We start from the raw sequence: 25,521 nt of genomic DNA on the forward strand, positions 1-25,521 counted from the left end.
GCAAAGTAGAACTACTTTGAGACGTCGACTGTGGCTCAGTTGGTAGCACTCTCGTCTCTGAATCAGAAGGTTGTGGGTTCAAGTCCCACTTCAGAGACTTTCTAGGCTGACATCTCAGTGCAGTACTGAGGGAGTGCTGCACTTTTGGAGGTGTCATCTTTTAGGTGAGGCCCTGCCTGCCCCCTCAGGTGGACGTAAAAAAAATCCCATGGCACTATTTCGAAGAGGAGCAGGGGAGTTCTCCCAGTGTCCTAGTCAATATTTATCCCTCAACCAACACATAAAACAGATTATCTGCTTATTAACTCATTGATGTTTTTGGGAACTTGGTGTGCGAAGATCGGTTGCCATGTTTCCTACATCACAACAGTGACTACACTTCAAATGTAATTCATTGGCTATAAAGCGCTTTGGGACGTCCTGAGGTCGTGAAACGTGCTATATAAGTGCAAATTCTGTCTTTAATTTCTGAATGACAACAAGGACCTGACTGACCAAATCTGATGCAGTGTGTGTGCTTGAGATGTTTGAGTTGGGCCTTTGAAGTTTTCATAGAAGGGGCCTTTAACTTAACCCAGGCCAGCCGCTTTATACAGGGCATATCAATATGAATACCGTATAACCTCTTAATCAGATATTAAACTGTCAACATTATTAGTCTGCTTCGTTTCAAGAAAAATTTGTTGTGTCTTAGGGGTGACAGAAATGTACCCGTGACAAAGCACGTATCAAAATGAAAGTTGGAGCTTCATCCATCAGATTGTTCAGTTGACACAAAGGCCTTTATAACTTTAAACATTAGCAGCTCAATCCATTTACACAGGCGCAGTGGTGAAATTGCCCAGAGTTGCCCACTAGGGCACAGAACTTAAGAGAACTCCCCTGCTCTTCTTCAGAATAGTGCCATGGGATCTCTTATGTCCACCTGAGAGGGTAGAAGGGGCCTCGGTTTAAAGTTCCATCCGAAAGACGCTCCCAGTGCAGTACTGAGGGAGTGCGGCACTAGCCGCACTCCCTCAGTACTGCACTGGGAGCGTCAGCCTGGACTGCATGCTCAAATCTCTGGAGTGGAACTTGAACCCACAGCCTTCTGCGAGAGTGCTACCACTGAGCTACGGCTGACATCTTAAAGGCGTTTTAACCTGCGATTTATTCCCTAGTTTTAGGTCCCCTTGAAATGGAATTTGTTGTTAGTTAACTGGTAAAAGAGGCATTGAATTGAAAATGTTAAATACCCATGTTCAGAAAATGATCGTTTTTTTTCTATTCGTTCATGAGATGTGGGCGTCGCTGGCAAGGCCAGCATTTATTGCCCATTCCTAATTGCCCTTGAGAAGGTGGTGCTGAGCCGCCTTCTTGAACTGCTGCAGTCCGTGTAGTGAAGGTTCTCCCACAGTGTTCCAGGATTTTGACCCAGCGACGATGAAGGAACGGTGATATATTTCCGAGTCGGGATGGTTTGTGACTGGGAGGGGAACGTGCAGGTGGTGGTGTTCCCATGTGCCTGCTGCCCTTGTCCTTCTTGGTGGTTGAGGCCATGGGTTTGGGAGGTGCTGTCGAAGAAGCCTTGGCGAGTTGCTGCAGTGCATCCTGTAGATGGTGCACCCTGCAGCCACAGTGCGCCGGTGGTGAAGGGAGTGAATGTTTCGGGTGGTGGATGGGGTGCCAGTCAAGTGGGTTGTTTTGTCCTGGATGGTGTTGAGCTTCTTGAGTGTTGTTGGAGCTGCACTCATCCAAGCAAGTGTAGAGTATTCCATCACACTCCTGACTTGTGCCTTATAGATGGTGGAAAGGCTTTGGAGGTGAGTCACTCGCCGCAGAATACCCAGCCTCTGACCTGCTCTTGTAGCCACAGTTTGCCTTGGTCGCAGTGTGCTGATTCCACGTTTGTAGCTTCTGATCTATGCGGACTGGAAAAACAATTTTACTCTAATTTAAAGATATAGAATCACTTCTTTTAATGCCACCTATCTGTTCAGTATAAAGTGCCAAATATTGATTTGCTAGAGATAGAAAATCAAATACTGCCTTGTATTTAATGGTATGGGCTGTCAAGATTAAGTGTGATCTTGGCTCAATGGTAGCTCTTTTGCCTTTGAGTCAGCATGAGTGGTTAAAACTCCACTCTAGGATCTACAGAAATATTCTAGGCTGATGCTCCAGTGCAGTACTGAGGGAGAGCTGCATTATCAGAGGTGCTATCCTTTGGATCAGACGTTAATCCGAGATCCTGTCTGCCTGCTCAGGTGGATGTAAAAGAGCCCGTGGCGCCTTTTTGAAGGACAGCAGGGGATTCCTCCTTAACCAACACCACCACCAAAACAGATTAACCTATCATTCATTACATTTCGGTTTGTGGGTCCATTCTGTGCTTAAAGCTTAAAGATTTCCACACCATTCACCTGAGGAAGGAGGAAGCCTCCGAAAGCTTGTGGAATTTAAAATAGATTTGTTGGACTATAACTTGGTGTTGTAAAATTGTTTACAAGTGCTTAAAGTGGTTACCATATTTGCCTACAAAGCAACTGTGGCTACATTTAAAAAAGTAATGAATTGGCTGAAGATTGCTTTTGGGTGTTCAGAGATATGAAAGGAATGATATTAATGCAAACAATTTTTTTGATTCTTTAATGTGCAGTACAGATTGTTTTGAATTCTGACAAAATAATAAGTAAACTGACTATAGCACCCAGCCCACAGGTTTTTAGTTTTATCTTGTGCACTATTTCCTAGCGAATAGGGCAGGAAGGCAAGAATTTTGTGGGTTCAAACTCCACACCAGAACTTGAGTGCACCATGCAGTGAGGAAGTGCTGCATTTATTCAAGTACCAAACTTCAGATGAGAGTTCAATCTGAGCCCTGGCTGCCCGTTCAAGTAGACATTAAAGACCCCATGGCTTTACATGTAGAGCAGGGAATTCTCACAATCTTCTGGCCAACATTGCTCCCTCATCAAATACCACCAGAAGCAGATGCACTGGTCATTCATCTCATTGCTTTGGTACTGCAAAATGGCTGCCACATTTTTCTACATAATAACAATCACTGTACTTCATAGAATCTTGCAGCGCAGAAGGTGCCAGTCCCCTGCTCTTTCCCCATAGCCCTGCAAATTTTTCGTTTTTCTTTCAAAAGGCCATTCATTTTGTGAACTGAAATGTTTCAGCAACGACAACTTGCATTTAAATAGTGCCTTTAATATAGTAAAACGTCCCAAGGTACTTTGTAGGAGTGTTATCAGACAAAATTTGACACCGAACCACATGAGATATTTGGACAGGTGTCCAAAAGCTTAGTCAAAGAGGTAGGTTTTAAGGAATATCTTATAGGAGGAGAGAGAGGCAGAGAGGTTTAGGGAGGAAATTCCAGAGCTTAGGGCCTCGGCAGCTGAAGGCACTGCCGCCAATGGTGGAGTGATGAAAATCGGGGATGTGCAAGAGGCCAGAATTGGAGGAGTGCAGAGATCTCGGATAGTTGTAGGGCTGGAGGAGGCTACAGAGACAGGGAGGGGCGAGGCCCTGGAGGGATTTGAAAGTAATGTAATGAGATGCTATGAAAAGGCTACTGCTTTGCTTTCTTTCAAAGCTAGTCACCAGAACATGCGCAGGCATGGTCTGGTCCGTACTGTTTTTATTTTAAGCCTCGATACTTTCAGCCAGCCACCACTTGCTAAGAATTTTTATTTTGTTTAGAATTAAATACTGTTGGGGGAGAATGATAAACTTTGAGATGCTGGAAAACCATAATGTGGTTTTCGTTCTACAGGTGCTTTTGCAGCAATGGTTTTACCCTCTTATGTTGTTGGATAAAAGCAAAAACGGCTTAAATCGAGCACAGATAACGGTTATCTGACTGAGAAGTAACATCAGCCATATTGATGCGGGTGCCTTGTGCATAAGTCACTGCTGATGCATCTCTGGAGTTTTTGGCTGCATAAGGAAGCTGTGAGGAAGAATAAATGAGGATGTAGCAGTGTGGGAAGATAGGTGGCATATGCAGTTCATTGCCAAGACATGTGAAGTAGTTCATTTTGGGAGAAAGGACAATGAAAAGGTGTTCATCTCAAAAATGTGAGATTTCCACCAGTGGAAGAACAGGGGCGCAAATACATAGATCTTTAATGGTGGGAGTGAATGGTAGAAATGGTCATTAGAAATGCAAATGGAGTTCTGGGTATTATGTATATGAGCACTGAGTATGGAGTAAGGAAGTGAAGTTGAATTCTTTGTTCTGTTAAGCTGCAGTTGGAGTGTTGGGTGCAGTTCCAGACACCTCATTATCAGAAGGATATTAGAACCATAGCAAGGGCACAGGGAAGACTCACTAGAATGATATGAGGAATGACGGATTCTAGTCAGAAAGAAAGGCTTGAAAATTGGGGCTTTTTCATAGAAACCAAGAACGGTAAGGGGATGTAATGGAGATTCTTGAAATTATGAAAGATTTTGAGAAGGTGTGAATTGGTAACAGCAACTTGCATGCAGTTATATAGTACCTTTTAAGGTAGATACACATGAGGAAAATGGATGCCGAGCCAAAGAGAGATGAGAGTGACTAAAAGTTTGGTCAAAGAGATGGGTCTTAAAGGAGGAGAGGGAAGTGGAGGGGTTGGGGAGAGAATTGAAGAGAGTGGGATCGAGGCAGTTGAAGGCATGACCACCAATGGTGAGATGCACAAGAAACCAGAGTCAGGGAAAAGGAATGTTTGGTGTGGGGTTGTAAGGCTGGAAGAGGTTACAAAGATAGTGAGAGGCAAGGGGACATAGACTCTGGATTATCATAAGAACATAAGAAATAGGAGCAGGAGTAGGCCATATGGCCCTTTGAGCCTGCTCCGCCATTCAATCAGATCATGGCAGATCTTCGACCTCAACTCCACTTTCCCGCCTGATTCCCAAACATATCGCTAGAAGTACAAAAGGGTAAGTTAGAAGAATTTTTTTTTAAACAAGGAAAGATTTAGAACATGGGGTGCATTATTTGAAAGGAATTTAAAGGCGGCTGAAATCTGGAGTCCAATCTGAATCTGAAGCAATGTAAAGTGGAGTGAGACTCGCCAAAGGAGGAAGTTTCACTCCAGAGTCAGGTCAGACCCTGACTCCAATTCCAATTTAGCATTGGTGCTGGGGGAAGCTGCTTTGCACTGTCAATAAACTTGTGTAAATGCAACCCATAAGGAGATGAAAAAGAATGTTTGGCAATGATTGCTGTCGTGAGGGAGGCCAGCTGCTCAGAAACCTGCAAACATTGTAATTCTAGAGAGAGTAGACTGCAGTTATTTGGCTGATTCCTGCTGATCACGCACACACACAAAGATTTGCCCTCGTCCCATTGATCAGTGCGGAGATATGATCACGTTAATGAAAGTGTCATTCGGAGGGTCGTTCCAAAGTGGTTGCAACGTCCGCAGCTTCCTTCGTTACTTTCAGAATTTGAAAGTCAACGGTGGATGAATGGATAATGATATCTTCATCCCAATTACTGTAACTAGAGATAGAAAAGCCACCATCAGTTCTGAAATTTGTTTTGTCCGTTCAAGCTGGTAACCCCAGGGCCACCTTCAAACTTAGACAAAAGGATTATTATTTCCCAAGGTGACTTGAGGAAAGAACTGCAATATTGTGTCATCATTTTCTGCCTTCTGTGGCTCTTTAAAACGAAAATGTGTTATCACTTGAACTAAATTGAACTTAAATAATTGAAGAGTTTGGGATGTATTCAGTTTACTGCACAGTACTCGGGAGAGGAGTCTTGGATTTAGAATAATTGGGTGGTTTGGATGACCAGAACTGTATTGTTTAGGATTGAGCAGTGTGGTGGGTCTGCAGGCATATTTCACCTCTGGCATTTGGTTTACAATCCACGCCAAACTAATAAGTATAAGTTGTCTCTCTGATAGCTGTGAGGGCACAGGAGTGAAAGGAATTTGGCCAGTCATATCCCAATGAACATTTAATTGTTCTGGAGTGCTATTCCAAAAACTGAACAGATCTCTGCTCATTACAATAAGAGCCAATTGCTAGCAGAGAGACCTGGGCCTTGAGCAGGTTGCTCTCGGTCTTCATATCTGGAACTTCTCCACCCAGAGCGGTTAAAGTTTTGTGCAGCAGTATTTTTTTTCTGAGGAGTGGAGTTGTATTTTACATTAAAAGTACTTCATTCCTCCTCCACAGTATGTTTCCCATTAAAGTATTTTGCAATCTACTGTATCTGTACTTTATGGGGGTCCCCCATAGTGGCTAATGAAAATTGGTGGACAATCTAGAAATGTGGTCTTTCGTGTATGGCACAGCAATACTATCAAGAAAGACTTGCATTTATACGGCGTCTTTCACGACCTCGGGACGTCCCTAAGCGCTTTACAGCCAACGAAGTACTTTTGAAGTGTAGTTACTGTTATAATATAGGAAATGAGCACGGCAAGGCTCCACAAACAGCAATGAGATAATGATCTGATAATCTGTTTTGAATGGTGTTTGAGGGATAAATATTGGCCAGGACACTGGGGAGAACTCCCCTGCTCTTCTTCGAATAGTGCCATGGCATCTTTTACGTCCACCTGAGAGGGCAGACGGGGGCCTCGGTTTAACGTCCCACCCGAAAGACGGCACCTCCGACCGTGCAGCACTCCCTCAAGAGGCACGAGTGCTTCCACTGAGCCACAGCTGACACTATAGACATTAGAATGAAAACCAGAACAAAACAGATAACATTGGCAGGCTGCAGACTGAGGCACGAAGCTTCATCCCACAAAAATTCTGATAGATAATCAGGGACGATGATAAATGGAGTATGAGCAATGGAGGTTCCACTGTCATATCATCGATATCGACCTTGACTGACCCTGTATTTTGTTTTGTATAAAATCTGAATTGCAGGAGATTGTGGACTTGATAAGCGGGAATCAGGTGCTTGTGATAAGCGGAGAAACGGGTTGTGGGAAAACCACACAGGTGACTCAGTTCATTCTGGACGACTATATCGAGAGAGGAAAGGGCTCTCTGTGCAGGGTGGCGTGTACCCAGCCACGCCGGATCAGTGCGATCTCTGTAAGTCTCGCCGTTGATTTTTTTTTTTAAGTACCGGGGTGTCCAAACTGCAGCCTGTGGTCCATACACCACCCACGTGTCTCGACTATTTGCCCTGTGACGTTCCAGTAACTGATCTTTCTATTTTGTACGCTGCTGGGCCAATTCTTTATGGAGCGGCACTGTGAGCAAGTTCAATATCCTAAAGTTTGAAAATAGAAAAAACAGCTGGCAGTTTAGAAATTAACTTTTAAAGTGGCATATACAAAAAAACATGCTTAAGAAAAGCCAAGTACAGTGAAACTTGTATAAATGGACGCTTCCAAAAAACGGACACTTAATTGCCAGTCCCAAATAACTTACATTGTAATAGCTACACGAGGCACTCTGAAACCATGGACACTCGCAAATTACGAACTACGGACAGCCTTCATTGCACCAAGCCCTTTTACACCTAAAAGCACGGGACACAGCCTGACGACACACTTCAAAATGTTCAAAGTATATACTGTATCTGAGTCTGAAGATCATGATGACTAATGGATTGTCACTGGATTCCTTTTTGTCCCTGCCTGTATCGGGGTTGAGTACCCCCCCCCACGGCCGCTGTCCCTGCCTATATCGGGGGTTTGAATCCCCCCTCACAGCCGCTGTCTCTGCCTGTATCGGGGGTTTGAATCCCCCCTCAAGGCCGCTGTCCCTGCCTATATCGAGGGTTTGAATCCCCCTTCATGGCCGCTGTCCCTGCCTATATCGGGGGTTTGAATCCCCCTTCATGGCCGCTGTCCCTGCCCGTATCGGGGGTTTGAATCCCCCCTCACGGCCGCTGTCCCTGCCTATATCGGGGGGTTTGAATCCCCCTTCATGGCCGCTGTCCCTGCCCGTATCGGGGGTTTGAATCCCCCTTCATGGCCGCTGTCCCTGTCCGTATCGGGGTTTGAATCCCCCCTCACAGCCTCTGTCCCTGCCCGTATCGGGGGTTTGAATCCCCCCTCACGGCCGCTGTCCCTGCCCGTATCGGGGGTTTGAATCCCCCCTCACAGCCTCTGTCCCTGCCCGTATCGGGGGTTTGAATCTCCCCCTCACGGCTGCTGTCCCTGCCTGTATCGGGGGTTTGAATCCCCCCTCACGGCCGCTGTCCCTGCCTGTATCGGGGGTTTGAATCCCCCCTCACAGCCTCTGTCCCTGCCCGTATCGGGGGGTTGAATCCCCCCCTCACGGCCGCTGTCCCTGCCCGTATCTGGGTTTGAATCCCCCCTCACAGCCTCTGTCCCTGCCCGTATCGGGGGGTTGAATCCCCCCCCTCACGGCCGCTGTCCCTGCCCGTATCTGGGTTTGAATTCCCCCCCTGCAGCCAATGACCATTTTGAAAATAAGGACCCCTGTTTTTAAAAAAAAAAGGACAGCTGATGCCAGTCCCTTAGATGTACATGTTTTACAGGTTTCACTCTAATACAGATTATTGAGAAACTATTCCAGTACAATGAGAGTAAGTAACATAAAATGCTTGGGTTTTTAAAAGTGATTTTCTAATCATTGCAAGATGCCTCTTCTAAACTGAAGTAATTCTTCAATTTGATGATTTGTGCATATTGTAATTATTCGTATGATATGCAGCTAAGTGGCGCAGAATGACAAAAGTTTGGACACCCCTGAATTATGGGCTTATGCAATGTCTAAAATTGGAAAGTTATTTGTAATGATTTCCTCAATCATTGTTTCTGGGTTAAAGAAATGTTAGATTTGAAATCGCTTTACTACTTACAGTGCTGTTCTGTAGTCACACCACCTGCTTCAAAAGTGAGGCCTGATATCCCTGGTGCTTCTTTGGGTGCATTTACACTGTGACAGTACCACTGATCCTCTCCAGGGTGTCGCACGCAGGTCGCGCCCTGACTCTGGATTTGCACTATTCAACTTCAGTGGCGGTAGGAAGGCAATGTTACCGTTGTAGTGTCAGTTCACCCTTCGAAGCTCTTATCCTAGTGGGTAATATGTGAATGAAACCAGGACTTAGAGGGCTATATTATGAGGACAGGTTGCATAAACTTGGCTTGTATCCCCTTGCCTTTAGGAGATTGAAGGGTAATCTGATCAAAGTGTTTAAAATGTTAAAAGGATTCACTAGGGTAGATACAGAGAAACTATTTCCTCTGATGGGGGAATCAAGAACGAAGAGACATAGTTTCAAAATTAGAGCCAGGTCATTTAGAAGGGAAATCAGGAAGAACGTTTTCACACAAAGGGTAGTAGAAATCTGGAATTTTCTCCCCCAAAACACTGTGGGCGCTGGGGGTCAATTGGAGGCTTCAAGTCGGAGATCGGTAGATTTTTGTTGGGTAAGGGTATCAAGGGATATGAAGTAAAAGGTGGGTAAATGGAGTTGAAATGCAGATCAGCTACGATCTAATTGACCGGTAGAGCAGGCTCGAGGAGCTGAATAGTCTCCTATGTCTTACTATCGTTGACCATTTTTGTATCTTCAGATAGCTGAGAGAGTAGCGGCAGAAAGAGCTGAAGCCTGCGGCGATGGAAACAGCACTGGCTACCAGATCAGGTTACAGAGGTTAGTACCGGCTGCATCTCAATTCCAGCAGGAAGGGGAACAAATGATCAGCCGTGCTTGTGTAACGTTCCAGTTATGCCAGAGTTGAACTTGGTAACCAAATATTATACTTTAAAGAACCCATGTGCCCCAATGATGTGTGAAGGTCCGATCATTTCAATTGACCGTTTAGCCAGATTCACGTAGTTCCATTGTGTTTTGGGATCAGATCAGTATCTAAAAGATCAAACTGAACATGTTATAGCATCAGTAAGGCTAATGGAATGCTGGCCTTTATATCGAGAGGACTAGAGTACAAGAGGCAGAAGTTATGCTGCAGCTATACAAAACCCTGGTTAGACCGCACCTGGAGTACTGTGAGCAGTTCTGGGCACCGCACCTTCGGAAGGACATATTGGCCTTGGAGAGAGTGCAGCGTAGGTTTACTAGAATGATACCCGGACTTCAAGGGTTAAGTTACGAGGAGAGATTACACAAATTGGGGTTGTATTCTCTGGAGTTTCGAAGGTTAAGGGGTGATCTGATCAAAGTTTATAAGATAGTAAGGGGAGCAGATAGGGTGGATAGAGAGAAACTATTTCCGCTGGTTGGGGATTCTAGGAGTAGGGGGCACAGTCTAAAAATTAGAGCCAGACCTTTCAGGAGTGAGACTAGAAAACATTTCTACACACAAAGGGTGGTAGAAGTTTGGAACTCTCTTCCGCAAACGGCAATTGATGCTAGCTCAATTGCTAAATTTAAATGTGAGATAGATAGCTTTTTGGCAACCAAAGGTATATGGAGTTAGATCACAGATCAGCCATGATCTTATCAAATGGCAGAGCAGGCACGAGGGGCTGAATGGCCTACTCCTGTTCCTATATTCTTAGATTGGGTCGACTAGGACTGTATTCACTCGAGTTTAGAAGAATGAGAGGGGATCTCATTGAAACATATAAAATTCTGACAGGACTAGATAGACTGGATGCAGGGAGGATGTTTCCCCTGGCTGGGGGGTCTAGAACGAGGGGTCACAGTCTCAGGATACGGGGTAAGACATTTAGGACTGAGATGAGGAAAAATTTCTTCACTCAGAGGGTGGTGAACCTGTGGAATTCTCTACCACAGAAGGGTGTGGAGGCCAAGTCACTGAATATATTTAAGATAAATAGATTTGTAGACACAAAAGGCATCAAGAGGTATAGGGAGAGAGTGGGAATATGGTATTGAGATAGAGGATCAGCCGTGATCATATTGAATGGAGGAGCAGGCTCGAAGGGCCGAATGGCCCACTCCTGCTCCTATTTTCTATGTTTCTATCAGCATTGTAAGTGGGAAGGGGTCGTCTCCTCCAGCCATTGTCATCCCGCCTGCTTCGCTGATTACAGCTCTGTACAGCAATAAAATAGCCCATGAAAGGGAGGAAGAACTGTTTGGACTGCTTCTGCACTGCAGAAATGTACTTCCTGTTGGAAAATCACAGATGAATATTGGCCAGGACATGGGGGAGAACAGGGATTAGAAAAGTGATTCTGTATTTGAACTAATTGCAGCTCAACCTTGTATCCAGTATCATTTCAAATATATATAAACCATTATTGGATTCTGAACACTGCTCTTGCATTTGGTGAGAAATTTCCTGCTTTTCACTCTTCTGCTTCCTGTGCAGTGATAACACCATTCATTGGTCAATAAAGTACATCTGGTCTTTTGTTATCTCCTCCTGAACTGTCACCGACACCATCTCAATTCAGTTGTATAAACTGTAGCTAAAAATACTCATTCTGCGCACAAAATAGCTGATTTCAGAGAATTTGATCAGGATTGTACCAGTTCTTTTATTTACTAATTTGTGATGTCTTCAACTAACTGATAAAAGCATGCAGCATTTGACCTGGTCATTCAGTTTCTTCTCTGAATACTGCAGTCGGTTTATTGATCTTCAGTTTGCTAGCTGTGCTGCGGGCATGTATGTCTGAATATGCAACCAGAAATCTAAACTGCCATTGTCCAACAGAGTTAGCTTATCTGATAGATCCAGGTAAAGAAAGAAAGACTTGCATTTATATACCGCCTTTTACGACCTCAGGACTTCACAAAGCGCTTTACAGCCAATGAAGTACTTTTGAAGTGTAGTCACTGTTGCAATGTAGGAAACACGGCAGCTAATTTGCACAGAGCAAGGCCCCACAAACAGCAATGCGATAGTGACCAGATAATCTGTTTTTAATGATGTTGGTTGAGGGATAAATATTGGCCAGGACACCAGGGAGCACTCTCTTGCTCTTCTTCAAAATAGTGCCGTGGGATTTTTTACGTCCACCATGGGCAGATGGGGCCTCGGTTTAAAGTCTCATCCGAAAGACAGCACTTCAACAGTGCAGCTTTCCCTCAGCACTGCACTGGAGTTTTGGCCTAGATTTTGTGCCCAAGTCTCTGGAGTAGGACTTGAACCCACAACCTTCTGACTCAGAGGCAAGAGTGCTACCAACTGATCCATGACTGTATAGTTCAGATCACTGGAATAATTGATTGTACAAATCAGTCAGCTTGATAGCATGCTCCTAAAAGAAAAACACGTGCAGAGCCCCATTCCCGGTCAATTACTTTTTAATGTTTGAGAACTCAGACAGGGATGTCTGATTCCTTAAAACATAAAAAGAGACAGCAGTAAGTTTATAAAGTGCCCAGGAAATTCAGCGTTCCACCTTTTTGAATTCAGCTTTAGACAACATTGGTGTTGTAATGTAGCTAAAGCCATGGAAAACATCCTCTGTGACTCTGCTGCATTATCTATCCTTGACTTTTCCTTTCAACATCACTTGACATGGTTGGACCACATCATCTTTTACAACACCACTCCTTCGTCATCCAGCACCCTTAAGTGGTTCCCCTCCAATCTATTTAAACGCAGTCAGCACCTCTCCACCAAAGGCTTCTCTCCCTACACCCACCGCATTGCCGTTAGAGTCTTCCAAGGATCTATCCTTGCGGCCCCTCCTTGTCTTCTACGTGCTGCCCTTCAGTGACATCATCTGCAGGCATGGGGTCAGGTTCCATATGTACACTGATGAAACCCAACTCCACCATTTCTCCAGCCCTACAACCTTCTGAGAACTCTGCGTTCCTCCAATTCTGACCTCGTGTCCATCCCCCACTCCCTTCGCCCCAGCATTGGCAGCTGTGCCTTCAGCCATCTAGGCCCTAAGCTCTGGAATTCCCTCCCTAACCTCGCCACCTCTCTCTCCTCCTTTAAGACACCCCTTAAAACCTACCTCTTTGACCAGCTTATGGTCACCTGCCCTAATGCCTCCTTGGCTCGGTTTCAATTTTTCTTCGATTATGCCCTGTGAAGCACCTTGGGACGTTTTACTACGTTAAAGGCGCTATATAAATGCAAGTTGTTGTTGGTATTGTTTCCGGCTTAGCATCCATTTGTGAAGTGCCTTGGGCCTTTCTTTAAGATTAAAGCCGCTATATAAATGCAAGTAGTTGTTGTTGAATGCCCATTTCTGAGCAACTCAACCTAAAATGAAATGACTGTCTGATAATATTTTGCTGCTATTCTGCTTATTTTTTAAAACTTCTGTCTTGGTTCACAGTCGTGTGCCACGAAAACAAGGTTCCATCTTGTACTGCACTACAGGAATCATTCTCCAGTGGCTTCAGTCAGACGGGTAAATATGCAACTAATTAGTAAATTATAATTTATTTGCGTTTGTGAAAATTACATTTTATATAAGACAATAAATTCTGAATTGTGTCCTCAACAATTTCAAGCACTAGTTGGTTTCTAAAATACCAATTTATTTGCCAAGTAATACTGTTGGTGTTTTTTTAACAGATTTTTAAATCTCTATTTCCACAGTCTTTTGTCTACCATCAGCCATCTTGTTTTGGATGAGGTTCACGAGAGGAGTTTGCAATCGGACGTCCTGATGACGATTGTGAAGGACGTTTTGCCCTTCAGGCCGGATCTAAAAGTGATATTGATGAGTGCAACTCTAAATGCTGACAAGTTTTCGGAATATTTTGGTGAGTGGAATAGATGAGTTCTAATGAAACGGCAGCGAATTCAGACTGTTTGTTTCTTAAAATTAAGTCATAGACTCTTACAGCACAGAAGGAAGCCATTCGGCCCATCGTGCCTGTGCCGACTCTTTGGAAGAGCTATCCATTTAGCCCCACTCTCCTGCTCTTTCCTCATAGCTCTGCAAATTTCTCCTTTTCAAGTATATTTCTCTTCATTTCCCCCCTGGATTTTTTTGCCACGTGTTTAGCTTTCGTGCTAATGTTCTACTTTGCATCTATGGTGTCCGATTTTAGGACATAACCGGTGAACCTTAAGAAACCACCACCAAACAGAACATTTTGCAGTCTGTGTTTGCTTTGGTTACATAGATAAAACCCCACAGAAGTAAAATGTGGTTGACTCTTAACTGCTCTGTGAAATGACCTAGTCAGCCACTCAGTCGAATCATCTGCTTCTGTTCAAGAAGGCCCATCACTACCTTCTATGGGCAACTAAGGATGGGCAATAAATGCCGGCCTTGCCAGCGACGTCCATATCCTGAGAATCAATAAAAAGTAAAAGCAAGAAAGGTCTAGAAATAAGCAGATATTCTCATCTAGACTGTATTTGTACAATGTTTGCAGCAAGTGCTCTCCACTTCTCCATCACTCAGTCCGTTGTCACATTTAAACAAGAGATTCATCCTCTCAGTTTCTTTCCTGAAATTGGGAATAAGATATCCTAGTAGAAGAACCCTTAGCTGCTTTTTTTTTGTGTGCGACCATTGCTAGTGACGCTGGCTCCCTGGACTCGGTACGGTTTGTGATCGCGAAGCTCCTAATCGGACTTTTTTTTGTGGAGAAATTGTAATCTTAGTAGTGGAGATCTCGTGACTGCAGCCCTTATAGGACACGAGACCGACAGGTCAGGAGCCAGCGCCACTAGCATGGGTTTCACTGCACGTAAAAGCAGTCAAAGACCAATGCTTAACAGTTGTCTACGATTGTGCCACTGGAGTAAGGGAGCTGGAATTAATCGTGTAAACCTCAGTTAAACAGCTCACAGAATCCCACCTAAACAAGCGGCGGTATAAAAGCAGCTTTGAATCCCTCGCCCAGCAAGTAACTGGGAAAACAGTACTGTAGTCTCTATGCTTTTTGAACAAGCTAGTCAGAAGCCTAATAAACGTGCATTAACACCTACTAATGAATTAGCACCCATCAGTATACGAACACCCCCGAACGGGCGCAATCGGCGGAAACTTGCCATTCTGATCTGAGGGCGTGGCCAGTTTTGTAGGCGGGGACTGCTTCGGGCGAATGGACTTTTGAACCAGCGTAAAAGATTGCAGATGCTCCAGCGTAAAGTTGTTATGGGCGTAACTCACTTACGTTTAAAATTCCACAGTCCTTAAAGCTATTTCATTCGATTCTGCCCAGTTTATGCTGCTATCTGAGGGCAGAAATCATGCGGAAACTCCCGGCCAGTAGGTGTAGTACTATATTCCAGTATTGTAGTTCTGAATAATATTGACTCCATATAACTTCTGCGACAAATAATTACAGCGGTAAAAATATATTTGTCACCTGGGCTCTCTCCACAAAAATAGTGGAAATTATTTTACTGTGAAAATGGCGCATTGTGAAATGAAAGTTTTGGAACTCACTGGATACTCAATCACCTGTCGTTATCATTAAAGGTGCTGGCTGTTGTTGTGTGCTGATAATTTTGTTTTATTCATTGTTCTGAAATGTTACATTTTGCTCTGTTTTCTTACAGGCAACTGCCCCATGTTGCATATCCCAGGATTTACTTATCCAGTGAAAGAATACATTTTAGAGGATGTAATTGAGTTGCTCCAGTAAGTCAGGTTCTTAATGATCTACATAGGTTTTCTCTTGGAGTTGTTACTTTAAGTTGTGCACAGAGTTCTAGTCCCTTTGCCAAGTGTGGATAAGATGATGTACAGCCTAACTTTGTCGTAGGATTTTTCCATTGAAAACAATGGAGTGCATTGCAATGTGCAGAGGTGTTAAAACTCCAACGCTTAATGAAAACCAGAGAGAGAGGAAAGCGGTTAAAACATACACCATAATAGTTGACAGTATCTCCCTTTCATTTTCTGTTATTTGCATTTCAAATCAGGTACCATCCACAAAATCAAGAAATTCGAAGACCATCCTCCAAGAGAAGGTTCATGCAAGGTTGCATGTTTCGACCAGAGAAAGAGCGAGTAGAGGAAGAATACCAACAGCAGTGGCCAGAATATATGAGAGAGTTGCAAGGAAGGTATGTTGTAACAATACAGGCATTGGTCAAGTTTTGAATATTTCACAGCATGGTTCTGTCCCTGGCCCCATTAAGAAGCAAGTCATCTGTCATTTTCATTCCAATTAAAATGCTAGAACCAGAATAAGATGATTAAATTTTTGTCCTTGGAGGTTTTTCTTGGCGATTCGGTTGACAGGGAGAAGCTGATTTAACTAACTTTACAGCATTTTGCTTTGCATGGACAATGAAAGCTGACCACCTCATTGTGAGAGTTGGGTGGCTGATCTGGGAGGGGAGGATTGACATTTCTGACAAGGAATGGGAGGCCATTTGCCTGCCATCTTCCAAAATGACACCAAGTTGTTTGCAGAAGAGCCATACTTAAAATGTTATTACATATCGATTGGATGCCAGTATGCCAGCATCAGAGATGCCTTAACATATGTTGGATGGGTTGTGGTGCAGTCGACTGTCTCTCTATGCCTTCTAGAGTTGTCCTATAATTTTGGGGACTTTTGAGCTCTGGTCCCAGAAGGACCTTGGTCTCAATGCCTTTGCCCTCTCACCCACAAAGTAAAATTGTATCCATGGACAATCCTGCATCACACAATGTGGGACTTTACTGATTCTTCTCTGGGACTCCCTACTAGAAGAAAACAGAAGAGGCCTGGGATGACTCGTCCTTTATTTTTATTTCACTCCACGTTTAGGGGTGTCATTCTTCCCTGATGGCCTGGCTCAGACCAGGAACTGTCCACATGTCAAATTATGGCTGTGTGCCTGCATTTTACCATTCTCCGGAGATCCGCACTGGTGCACCAATCTGCTGCACCACCGAGCTGCCTATCATCTTGTATATTTATAAAATATTCTTTGTAAGTAACGTGCAAAATGTGCTTTCCTCTGCCAAAGAGGAATAAACTTTACTCAAGTCCTAATGGGTGCTGAACCTTTGGAGGTAAATTTGAGCATCGCGAATGGCATCCAGAAGCAGGCAGATGCCACCCCCTGCTGGCAATACTCGAGTGTTACTCAAAGTGCTTTGTGTACCTCACTAAAGTGTGTGTGGCTAGGAGAGATGAGGTAGCGGGTCTCTGAGACTGCTTTTGGACTGGAGCAAGCAAGAAAGTCAGTATACTAAAAATACAACTCCTTCCCCCCCCCCCGACTTACTCCATTGATTAACATATAGGTGTATCTGACACTGTCTTGTGGTGTAGGCATCTGTTGATGGTGTACAGCAATGTTCATGCAGTATGGCCGCAAAGAATTCAACAGCTCAGTCTCACAAATAATCGTTGACTTTGGCTGCAGTTAGAGTACTTTATCCAGTTGTGGGTACCCCATTATAGAAAGGACATTAAAGCCATAGAGAGCGAACAGTGAAGATTCACCAGGAAGATGCCAGGGATGGGATACTATAGTTATTAGGAGAGATTTAACATTGGAGCTATTTCCACTGGAGGAAGGAAAGCTAAGAGGAGATTTAATAAAGGTTTTTAGAATTATGAGTTTTGATAAAGTGTGTAGGAAAAGACTGTATCCTCCAGGTGTGGAGTCAGTGACGAGGGGTCATCAATATAAAATTATCACTGAGGAAAGAGCAGAGCGGTTAGGAGAAATTTCTTTACGTAGAGGGTTGATAGAGCAAAGAATGCTTTGCCACACGGAATGGTTGAGACAAAGACCATTGCATGTTTAAAAGGAAAATTGGATTAATATTTGAAGCAGCAGTGGAGGCCTGTGGGGAGAGAGCAGGGCAGGCGGCATAGTTTTTGATTGTTCCAGCAAAGAGCCAGCACAGACTCAATGAGCTGAATGGCCTTCTGTGCTATAAACCTGTATGGTTCTGGATGATTTTCACGGTTCTAATGGGCATTGTACGAACATTCACCCACCCATTCACCATTATGACTTACTGAAATTCTGGTGAAAACACTGAAAATTGAATTCGCCTTAATTTCTCTACATTCCTTCCTTTTAATGCTACTCAATTGATTCCCCCAAACCCGCACAAAGACAGTTGGTGCTGCAGTTTATGACTTAATCTGTTATTCATTGTGAGAATATTGAAGTTATTGGTCAGTTATCTACGAGAAATATAAACCTGTGCCACAAAATAAAAATGAATTTCAGAAGACTAAATTTGATGCTTAATGAGCATAATGCAACAGTTATGAGCACTGATGGTCTCGTTTGACTCCCTTTAATGTTCCTGTTCCCTCACAGGTATTCTGACAGTACAATCGAAGCCTTGGAAATTCTGCACGATGATGATAAAATAGATCTTAACCTGATCGTAGCTCTCATAAGGCACATTGTTCTTCATGGGGAGGCAAGTTGTCCTTTTTATTAACAAATTTATGAAATGAATTTTGTGCGGTAATCTGTTCACAGTTTTCATTTTGAAGGCACACACTGAGACGGACTGTGCAGTGTTGGGGCAGCTACTTTAACACTTAAAACTCTGACGATTTCTCTTTCTCCGTACTCTGCCCAGTTAAAGTTAATTTGGATATTATTTGACCCACCTTCAGCAGCTGTAGGTTCATGAGTTTTCAGAACAGTCAAACTCCCAGCTTTAGTTTCAGCATGTAGATTAAATACTCACAATGGGTTGGCTTTTTTAATGGCATGCAGATCAGCTATTCTTTGACAGAATCTTAGGTTTTCATTTGCTATTGTTTCACCTCTCCCAAGAGGTTGGCATTGAAATTCTAGGAGGGCCGCATCCTTTGGAGGTTGACAGATTTCACCTTTATTTTCTCAGAATCCTGGCACATTATGCTCGAAGATTTGAGGTCTAGGTAATTATTTATCTCATTTAGTGATGTGATTTTAGATAAGTGCATTGCAGAGCAAACACATTGCTAGATGTTTTATGAAAGGTATATCATCAATTGCTGCGCCAAAGATTACCCGGTCAGTTCAGAAACTTGTTCCAACCAAGCTGTGCCCAATACATGGGTCTATATCAAAAAATTAACCTTAGTAACAATAAGTAAGACAACATCCAGTGTATTTCCCCACTCCCACACATGCCCCTATGCCTTCATCTTCATTGAATTATATTATTGAGGCTCATTTACTGTCCAAAAATAAAGGTACACTTTGGCCTTTGAGGCAGACCTTCAAATCACATTATGAACAGTTCACACCCATTCTTCGATATCACTGTGACATCTTGATTGTGAATAAAAGATTGAGCACATTAGATTGTCTTGCTGTGATATTTTCTCGTTCTTTGATGAAAGTCTATCCTTCATGTTAGAATTGCTGCCTTCCTTCCCTCACTGTCTATCTGAAATTCAAATTAATGGATTTTATACATTAAAAAAAATCCTCATAATATAGGCTAGGTCACACCTGTTAAAAAGGATAAATGATTGATCGATGATCACGGTACTTACACAGTGCAGAACCAGGTACTCCACTCCTTTTACAGAGATGGTTTAACCATAGAGTGTGTATATTGAGGGTAGAGGATTTCCTGTGCTGCCCTTCACTGGATATAACCTGCCATCACTAACTGACTTGGACTGCTATTCACTGCACCTGTCCTCGGTGAGTGACCTTCATGCCCAGCGTGTGGTAATGATTTGACCTATCTGTTTTTCTCATAGTTATAATTATAGTCCTTATATGGAACCAAAGGCAACATGAGGAAAAACTTTTTTACGCGGCAAGTAGTTATGATCTGGAATGCACTGCCTGAAAGGGCGGTAGCAGATTCAATCGTGGCTTTCAAAAAGGAATTTGATAAAAACTCGAAGGAAAAGAATTTGCAGGGCTGCAGGGAATGAGCGGGGGAATGGGACTAACTGCATTGCTCTTACAAAGAGCAGGCACGGGCTCGATGGGCCGAATGGCCGCCTCCTGTGCTGTAACCATTCTATTATTGAGAATTTGAATTCAGTTTTAAAAAGAATCTGGAAATAAAAAAAGCTGGTATTGGTAAAAGGGACCATGAAGCTGTCGGATTGTCGTAAAAACCCAACCGGTTCATTAATATCCTTTAGGGAATCTGCCATCCTCACCTGGTCTGGCCTATATGTGACTCCAGTCCCACACCAATGTGGTTGACTCTTAACTGCCCTCTGAAGTAGCCTAGCAACCACTCAATTGTACAAGGGCAATGAGGGATGGGCAATAAATGCTAGCCTTGCCAACAACGCGCACATAGGAACGTAGCAACAGAATTAGGCCATTTAGCCCCTCGAGCCTGTTCCGCCATTCAATGAGCGTGAATGAATTTTTAAAAAAGATTATGTGGATAGCTCTTTTGGAGAGCTGGCACAGGCACAGTGGGCTGAGTAGCCGGCTTCTGTGCTTTAAAATTCTACGATTAGATTCTGACATATCAGTAAGTGTTGTCGGTAATGTATTTCGCTCATGGAGTTCATTAAGTTTTAACACCTAAGGTCGATTTCAATAATAGTATTTTGTGCTCACATCAGTGATCTTTCCTGTTTACCTCAGGGTCAAAGTGCTGCTGTTGTCAACAACTGAGGAGTAAAGAGCAGAGGTCAACAGTGTAATCACATCTTCCTGAAATTGACCTTTGCTGCAGATATTTGAATATGTTCATAATGGATGACAATGGGAAAGGAGTTTTAGAATGGGTAACACTCCTTAGCTCCTACCTATATATTTCTGCACAATAATTGATATAACTATATGGCAATGCAGCTTTAAAACACTTCAGCATCATTTGATTGAGAGATTAAACTGTTAAAGTATCCTATTAGGAACATAAGATCAGGAGTAGGCCGTTCGGCCCCTCAAGCCTGTTCCTCCATTCAGTTAGGTCATGGCTGATCTGCACCTTAACTCCCATCTACCCACCCTGGTTCCGTAACCCTTAATACCCTTGCCTAACAAAAATACAGGTTGAACTTTTGAACTCTGCAACTATGATTATATATGTATCTCCTTGTGCACTTTCAAAAGAGACCAATTACAATAAATCAATGAAGTGAAAGTGCTCAATTTTCTGGTGGTGTTTAAAGAGCCATTAGAGACAGTATGGGGATGGGGATTTTCTTGTGTTGTCACATTAATGTTCTTCTTTGTCTGGAGAGGAGTAGGGAGAAGCTAGGATATAAGCCAAATAATTTTGGTCCCCTCCACTCCAAATTTTGTCCTCTTTTCTCTTGAAGGTGGTGGATGTTGTTGGGGCAATGGAACGGAGAATGGGAAATCTGGTGACTGGATATCACCCAGATGGCAGTGGGGGGAGGGGGTGGAGGGAGTACAGAAAGTTTGGCTTCTTATTGGGGTCCATCTTTCTTTCAGCAGTTTCTACATCTTTCTATTGACTTGTTCTTGTTTTAAAATTTCACGTTGCATTGAGTTACTGCTATCCATTCCCTGTGACTCTGACTAAACACACAAACCTGCATTATGGGAATTTCAGAATGTGTAACAATAACTAACAAAGTTTTAATATAAATCTGAACTAAATGACCTGTTATTTCTGGTAGGATGGGTAACTGTTTTATTCTTCATTGTATTCAGTAAAAATCATGGGCAGAAAGGCTACAAAATTTGACTAGTAATCACTGAGCACTTATTGTATGGGTTCCAAACAGCATTAATTCAATCGTCTGGTGATATGAATATATACCAATGAGATGCTCTAGTTACTGATTTATTTTCTCTGTGGTGTAACATGTGTTACACTTTTCTAGTGATCTAACGTGTTGAAAACGTCAGGTTTCCAAGACTAATACATACCATAAAATATGTTGGTCCAGCGATAAAGCCTTTTTAGCACCTGTTTTTATTTACCTAACGATACTGACTACAGTGTCATTTGAATTGTCACTTACTTTGCAGGATGGTGCTATATTAGTGTTCCTTCCTGGCTGGGACAATATCAGCACCTTGAATGACCTTCTAACCGCACAAACCATGTTCAAATCAGGTAATAATAATTTGCTGATATGGGGGATATTTTTAAGGTGTGATTATACAGCTGCTTTCCACCAATGAAATGCCATTTTGGATACACATCAACATGAAAAGAGCATTTAAGTCAGGTGCCAGGTTCCCATCTGATACCCCAAAGATGAACAGTGTGAGGCCCCATTCCAAGGGGATGGTTTTTGTGACTTGGACTTCATGCCAGCTGGAGTATAACTCCAGCTCAATGTGAGGCTCTATTTCAAAACTGCCCCGTGGGAGGAGGGAGGACTCGTTGTATCTCTCGAAAACCTTCAATACTTTTAATGAAGTGTTTTCAATGTTAGCAGCATCAGATGCTCCCTCTGCCCACTCCTGTTATTTGTGTGTGCTGAAGCACATATTCAAAGAGCTTTTTGTCTCTCCACCTGGCTGCCAAATAGACTCGGAGCATTGTGGACTATGACAAGGGTCTGACGTTGCAGACAGTTGATACTGGTGTTGGGTACTTGATTGTAGTATAACTTTGGCCTTGTGTTTCCAGTGCTGCCAGTGAATTCCAGTGGCAGTGAATGTAGCAAAGTGTGACTGGAGTGCGGGTGATATAATTATGCACGACTCGCCATGTACCGTCACTTCCTTGGGGAGATTTCAGACAGGATCCATTCCTGGAGCAGCCTGTACTCTGCTGTGAAACACTGTTCGTCACCAGAAATGTTCACACGCAGCAAATGTGATATCTCGGTGACTATACTTCAAAAGTACTTCATTGGCTATAAAAGCGCTTTTGGATGTCCTGAGGTCATGAAAGATGCTACATAAATGCAAGTCAGAGGTGTGGGACTAGCTGGATTGCTCTTGCATAGAGCCAGCGAGGACTAGATGGGCTGAATGGCCTCCTTTCTATGATGCTAAGTCTTTCCTTTATCCATTCCCCAGAGTCCCTCACCTTGATGAAAACACAATTCATGATAAAAGGGCTTTTTGGGGGAAGAAAAGAAAATGTGAATGATGATCTTTCAGTGCAAAACCATGCTCCGCTATACCTGTGATTGATGTTATAAATTTCACCAGCACTACTGACTAAAACAGACCATCTAGTACCTTTACAGAATTAAACTTATCTCCAAAGGGTTGGATGAAATGTCGTCACATGGAATGTATCCAGTTTCCATCAATTCCGTCAATTTTGTAATAGTAACAAGAGCATATATTTCTCTTCCATTGTTTCTGGAGAGCTAATACACCTGCAGTTTCTATTATATTCATTTAAAGACTGATCTGCAACTGGAACTTCAAGATCTGAGGCAAAGTTTAGTAAACCCAGTTGGTGAAATGCATTTCCTCATAGACACAGAAGTTTCACTATGTAAAACAAATTTAACTCAAAACTTCAATTTGGTTGTTGCTGGCTTTTTAAAACAACATAATCCACATAATCCTAGAATGGTGATATACTTCTAGAAATCCATGTTGGTGTTTGAGCTCCTCGTAGAAATAGAGCAAAACTCCGATTTCACATTGGTCGGTTATATAAATGTTGGTGCTCAAATTTAGGGATCTTAGTACCACAGTGTTATAATTTTGATGTGTATGTTTTGATCCATATGCCTAGGTCTCTTTTCATGGAGGAATTTGTATTTTAATTCAATAATATTTTATTCCCCCTCCCTCAGATCGCTTTGTGATCATTCCTCTTCACTCGCTTATGCCTTCAGTGAATCAGACGGAGGTATGTTAGACTATAGTAAATGTTATTGACATATATAATATCTGCATTTCCTCACTGCTTAAGCAATTATTTCAAGATTTAAAAAAAGCTCCATTTATTTTAGTAACGTATTGCTTTTATTGTCCATCTGTGACTAGTTTCCCAACCAAATCCCTCGTTTTGATGCTGTTCTTAGTTCGAGGTAGGCTGCAGCACGCAAACACAATAGGGTCTATATTAACCACCCCCCCAGTGACGGACGAGAGAAGGTTGGAGGTGAGGGGCAGTTTAAAAAATTTTAAAAATCACAACCCCAACCCGCCACGCACGCATCTGCCGCCATCATTACGGCGGCAGGTTCGAGCCATGCATGTATCCCATCTTTGAGAGGCGGGACACTTCTTCGTAATATTTAAATCAGGCTCCCCCAGTACAGTTGGGAGCCTGATTTAAATTTAACCTGGCAGCGAAATGGAGACAGGAGCAGCCAGATCAAGCAGGTAAGTTTCTTTTAGAGCACTCCTTGTGAGCCAGGAGGAGCAGGAGTACTCCCCCGTCCCCCCCCCCCCCCCCCCCCCCGTCCCCGTCCCCGTCCCCTCAAGCAAACCTCCTGTCAATTAGGGCCTCTTCTCGCTGCCACGATCTGCTGAGCCTCCCACCTTCCCATCCCCGATCTTTTTTTTGCCAAGTATATTCAGTGGTGCATCTCTTAGCTCATTTGCAGTATAATTTTGTGGGATTCCCTCTGCAATTACTCCTGTGTCAAAGAAGCCCTCCTCTGCATTCTGGCCATTAACAAACACTGCAGTGTTGCAATTTGTTGCTGCGCAGAGACCAATGTCCTATACAATGGAACCTGTCATTGAAGGCAACCTTTCACGCCGAGAAAAGCGGTGTCTCAAAACAGGTTTTGTCGCTTGTTTATAGGATTGTAAAGAAGCTTCAGTTTGACTATTAGTCCTCTAAATCTCTCTGCTGGCTGAAAAATGTATCCGTGCTCCTTTTTTTATATAGTTAGCGCAGAGGTGGCACTGGTCTGTAAAAGTATGAGCCCTGAGTTCCTTGTGTTAGAAACGGCTTTTGTATAAACTGCAAAAATACTGCAATGTAACTGCTCTAGATAAGAGGGAAAAGTGAGTATAAGGCATATTTGTAGGTCATCAAAAGAAGGCATTTGGGCAACTTAACTCAACTTTGTTACTGCTCTCAATGTGCTGCAGGTAAGGGCAGTATAGCATTAGTTGACTTTGGGACAGTCTGATTAACCCGTTCCTTACAATATGACAGATGGTCGCCCATATCAGCATTCTTAAATGATGGGTGCCACGGTGTGTGTGTATATGTGTATGTTTGTGTGTGTATATACATGTGTATATGTGTGTGCGTGTGTCTTTTATATTCATATATATATATATATATATATATATAAAAAAGAGCTATCAAACTATGATAAACACTTTTGACCAATTTCTTTTTTGTGTTCAGTCCCCGCAGACAACATAAATGCCAGTGATGAATGACAACCAATGGCATTTTGGAGGAATGTTTGACTAAAAATAGTCTCATTGCACATGGCTCGACAATTACTTCTTAACTGTAAACGGTGCAGACCATGAGCTGCATCAACTTACTTTACATGTTCCATCTGATGTAGTTTGCAGTTAGTAACAGACTTCACTTGTAACAAAGAGAGTTTTCTTATGCAAGCGTGCTGAGTGGAGGTGATGACTGTAATTTTCCGGCTGATAATGGACGTCTTTTAAGCTTCAAGCATTAGTCGTAGAAATGATTGAACAATCCGAAGCAGTAAATCCTATTTCTGGTCATTTCACTTTACTTTTAAATGATATGCTGTCAACGGGTAATGGCTTGACTGTTGAAAATGCAGGAGACTCGCCATAATTTAGAACGGTTATATTCGCAGGTTTTCAAGAGACCAGCCCCGGGAGTTCGCAAAATTGTAATTGCTACCAACATTGCGGAGACAAGGTAATGGAACTTACATTGTTGCACTTGCAGTGGGAGAATTGTTCTGCAGGCGACTGCTTT

The 25,521-nt window shown here is 43.0% G+C and overlaps 1 protein-coding gene across 1 annotated transcript in view; it reads left to right on the top strand.

Moving 5' to 3' along the window:
• The window catches only part of dhx36 (DEAH (Asp-Glu-Ala-His) box polypeptide 36), a 77,643-nt gene that overhangs the window by 23,034 nt on the left and 29,088 nt on the right, over window positions 1-25,521 (top strand). The window contains exons 5-14 of the mRNA XM_067994922.1: window positions 6,880-7,050; window positions 9,516-9,595; window positions 13,177-13,251; window positions 13,443-13,609; window positions 15,366-15,447; window positions 15,732-15,875; window positions 18,087-18,192; window positions 21,696-21,783; window positions 23,438-23,493; window positions 25,397-25,461. Coding sequence (XP_067851023.1) covers window positions 6,880-7,050; window positions 9,516-9,595; window positions 13,177-13,251; window positions 13,443-13,609; window positions 15,366-15,447; window positions 15,732-15,875; window positions 18,087-18,192; window positions 21,696-21,783; window positions 23,438-23,493; window positions 25,397-25,461 — 1,034 coding nt within the window. The remainder of the gene's footprint in view (window positions 1-6,879; window positions 7,051-9,515; window positions 9,596-13,176; window positions 13,252-13,442; window positions 13,610-15,365; window positions 15,448-15,731; window positions 15,876-18,086; window positions 18,193-21,695; window positions 21,784-23,437; window positions 23,494-25,396; window positions 25,462-25,521) is intronic.

Source organism: Heptranchias perlo, chromosome 13 (assembly GCF_035084215.1).
Source record: "Heptranchias perlo isolate sHepPer1 chromosome 13, sHepPer1.hap1, whole genome shotgun sequence".
NCBI classification, from domain to species: Eukaryota; Metazoa; Chordata; class Chondrichthyes; order Hexanchiformes; family Hexanchidae; genus Heptranchias; species Heptranchias perlo.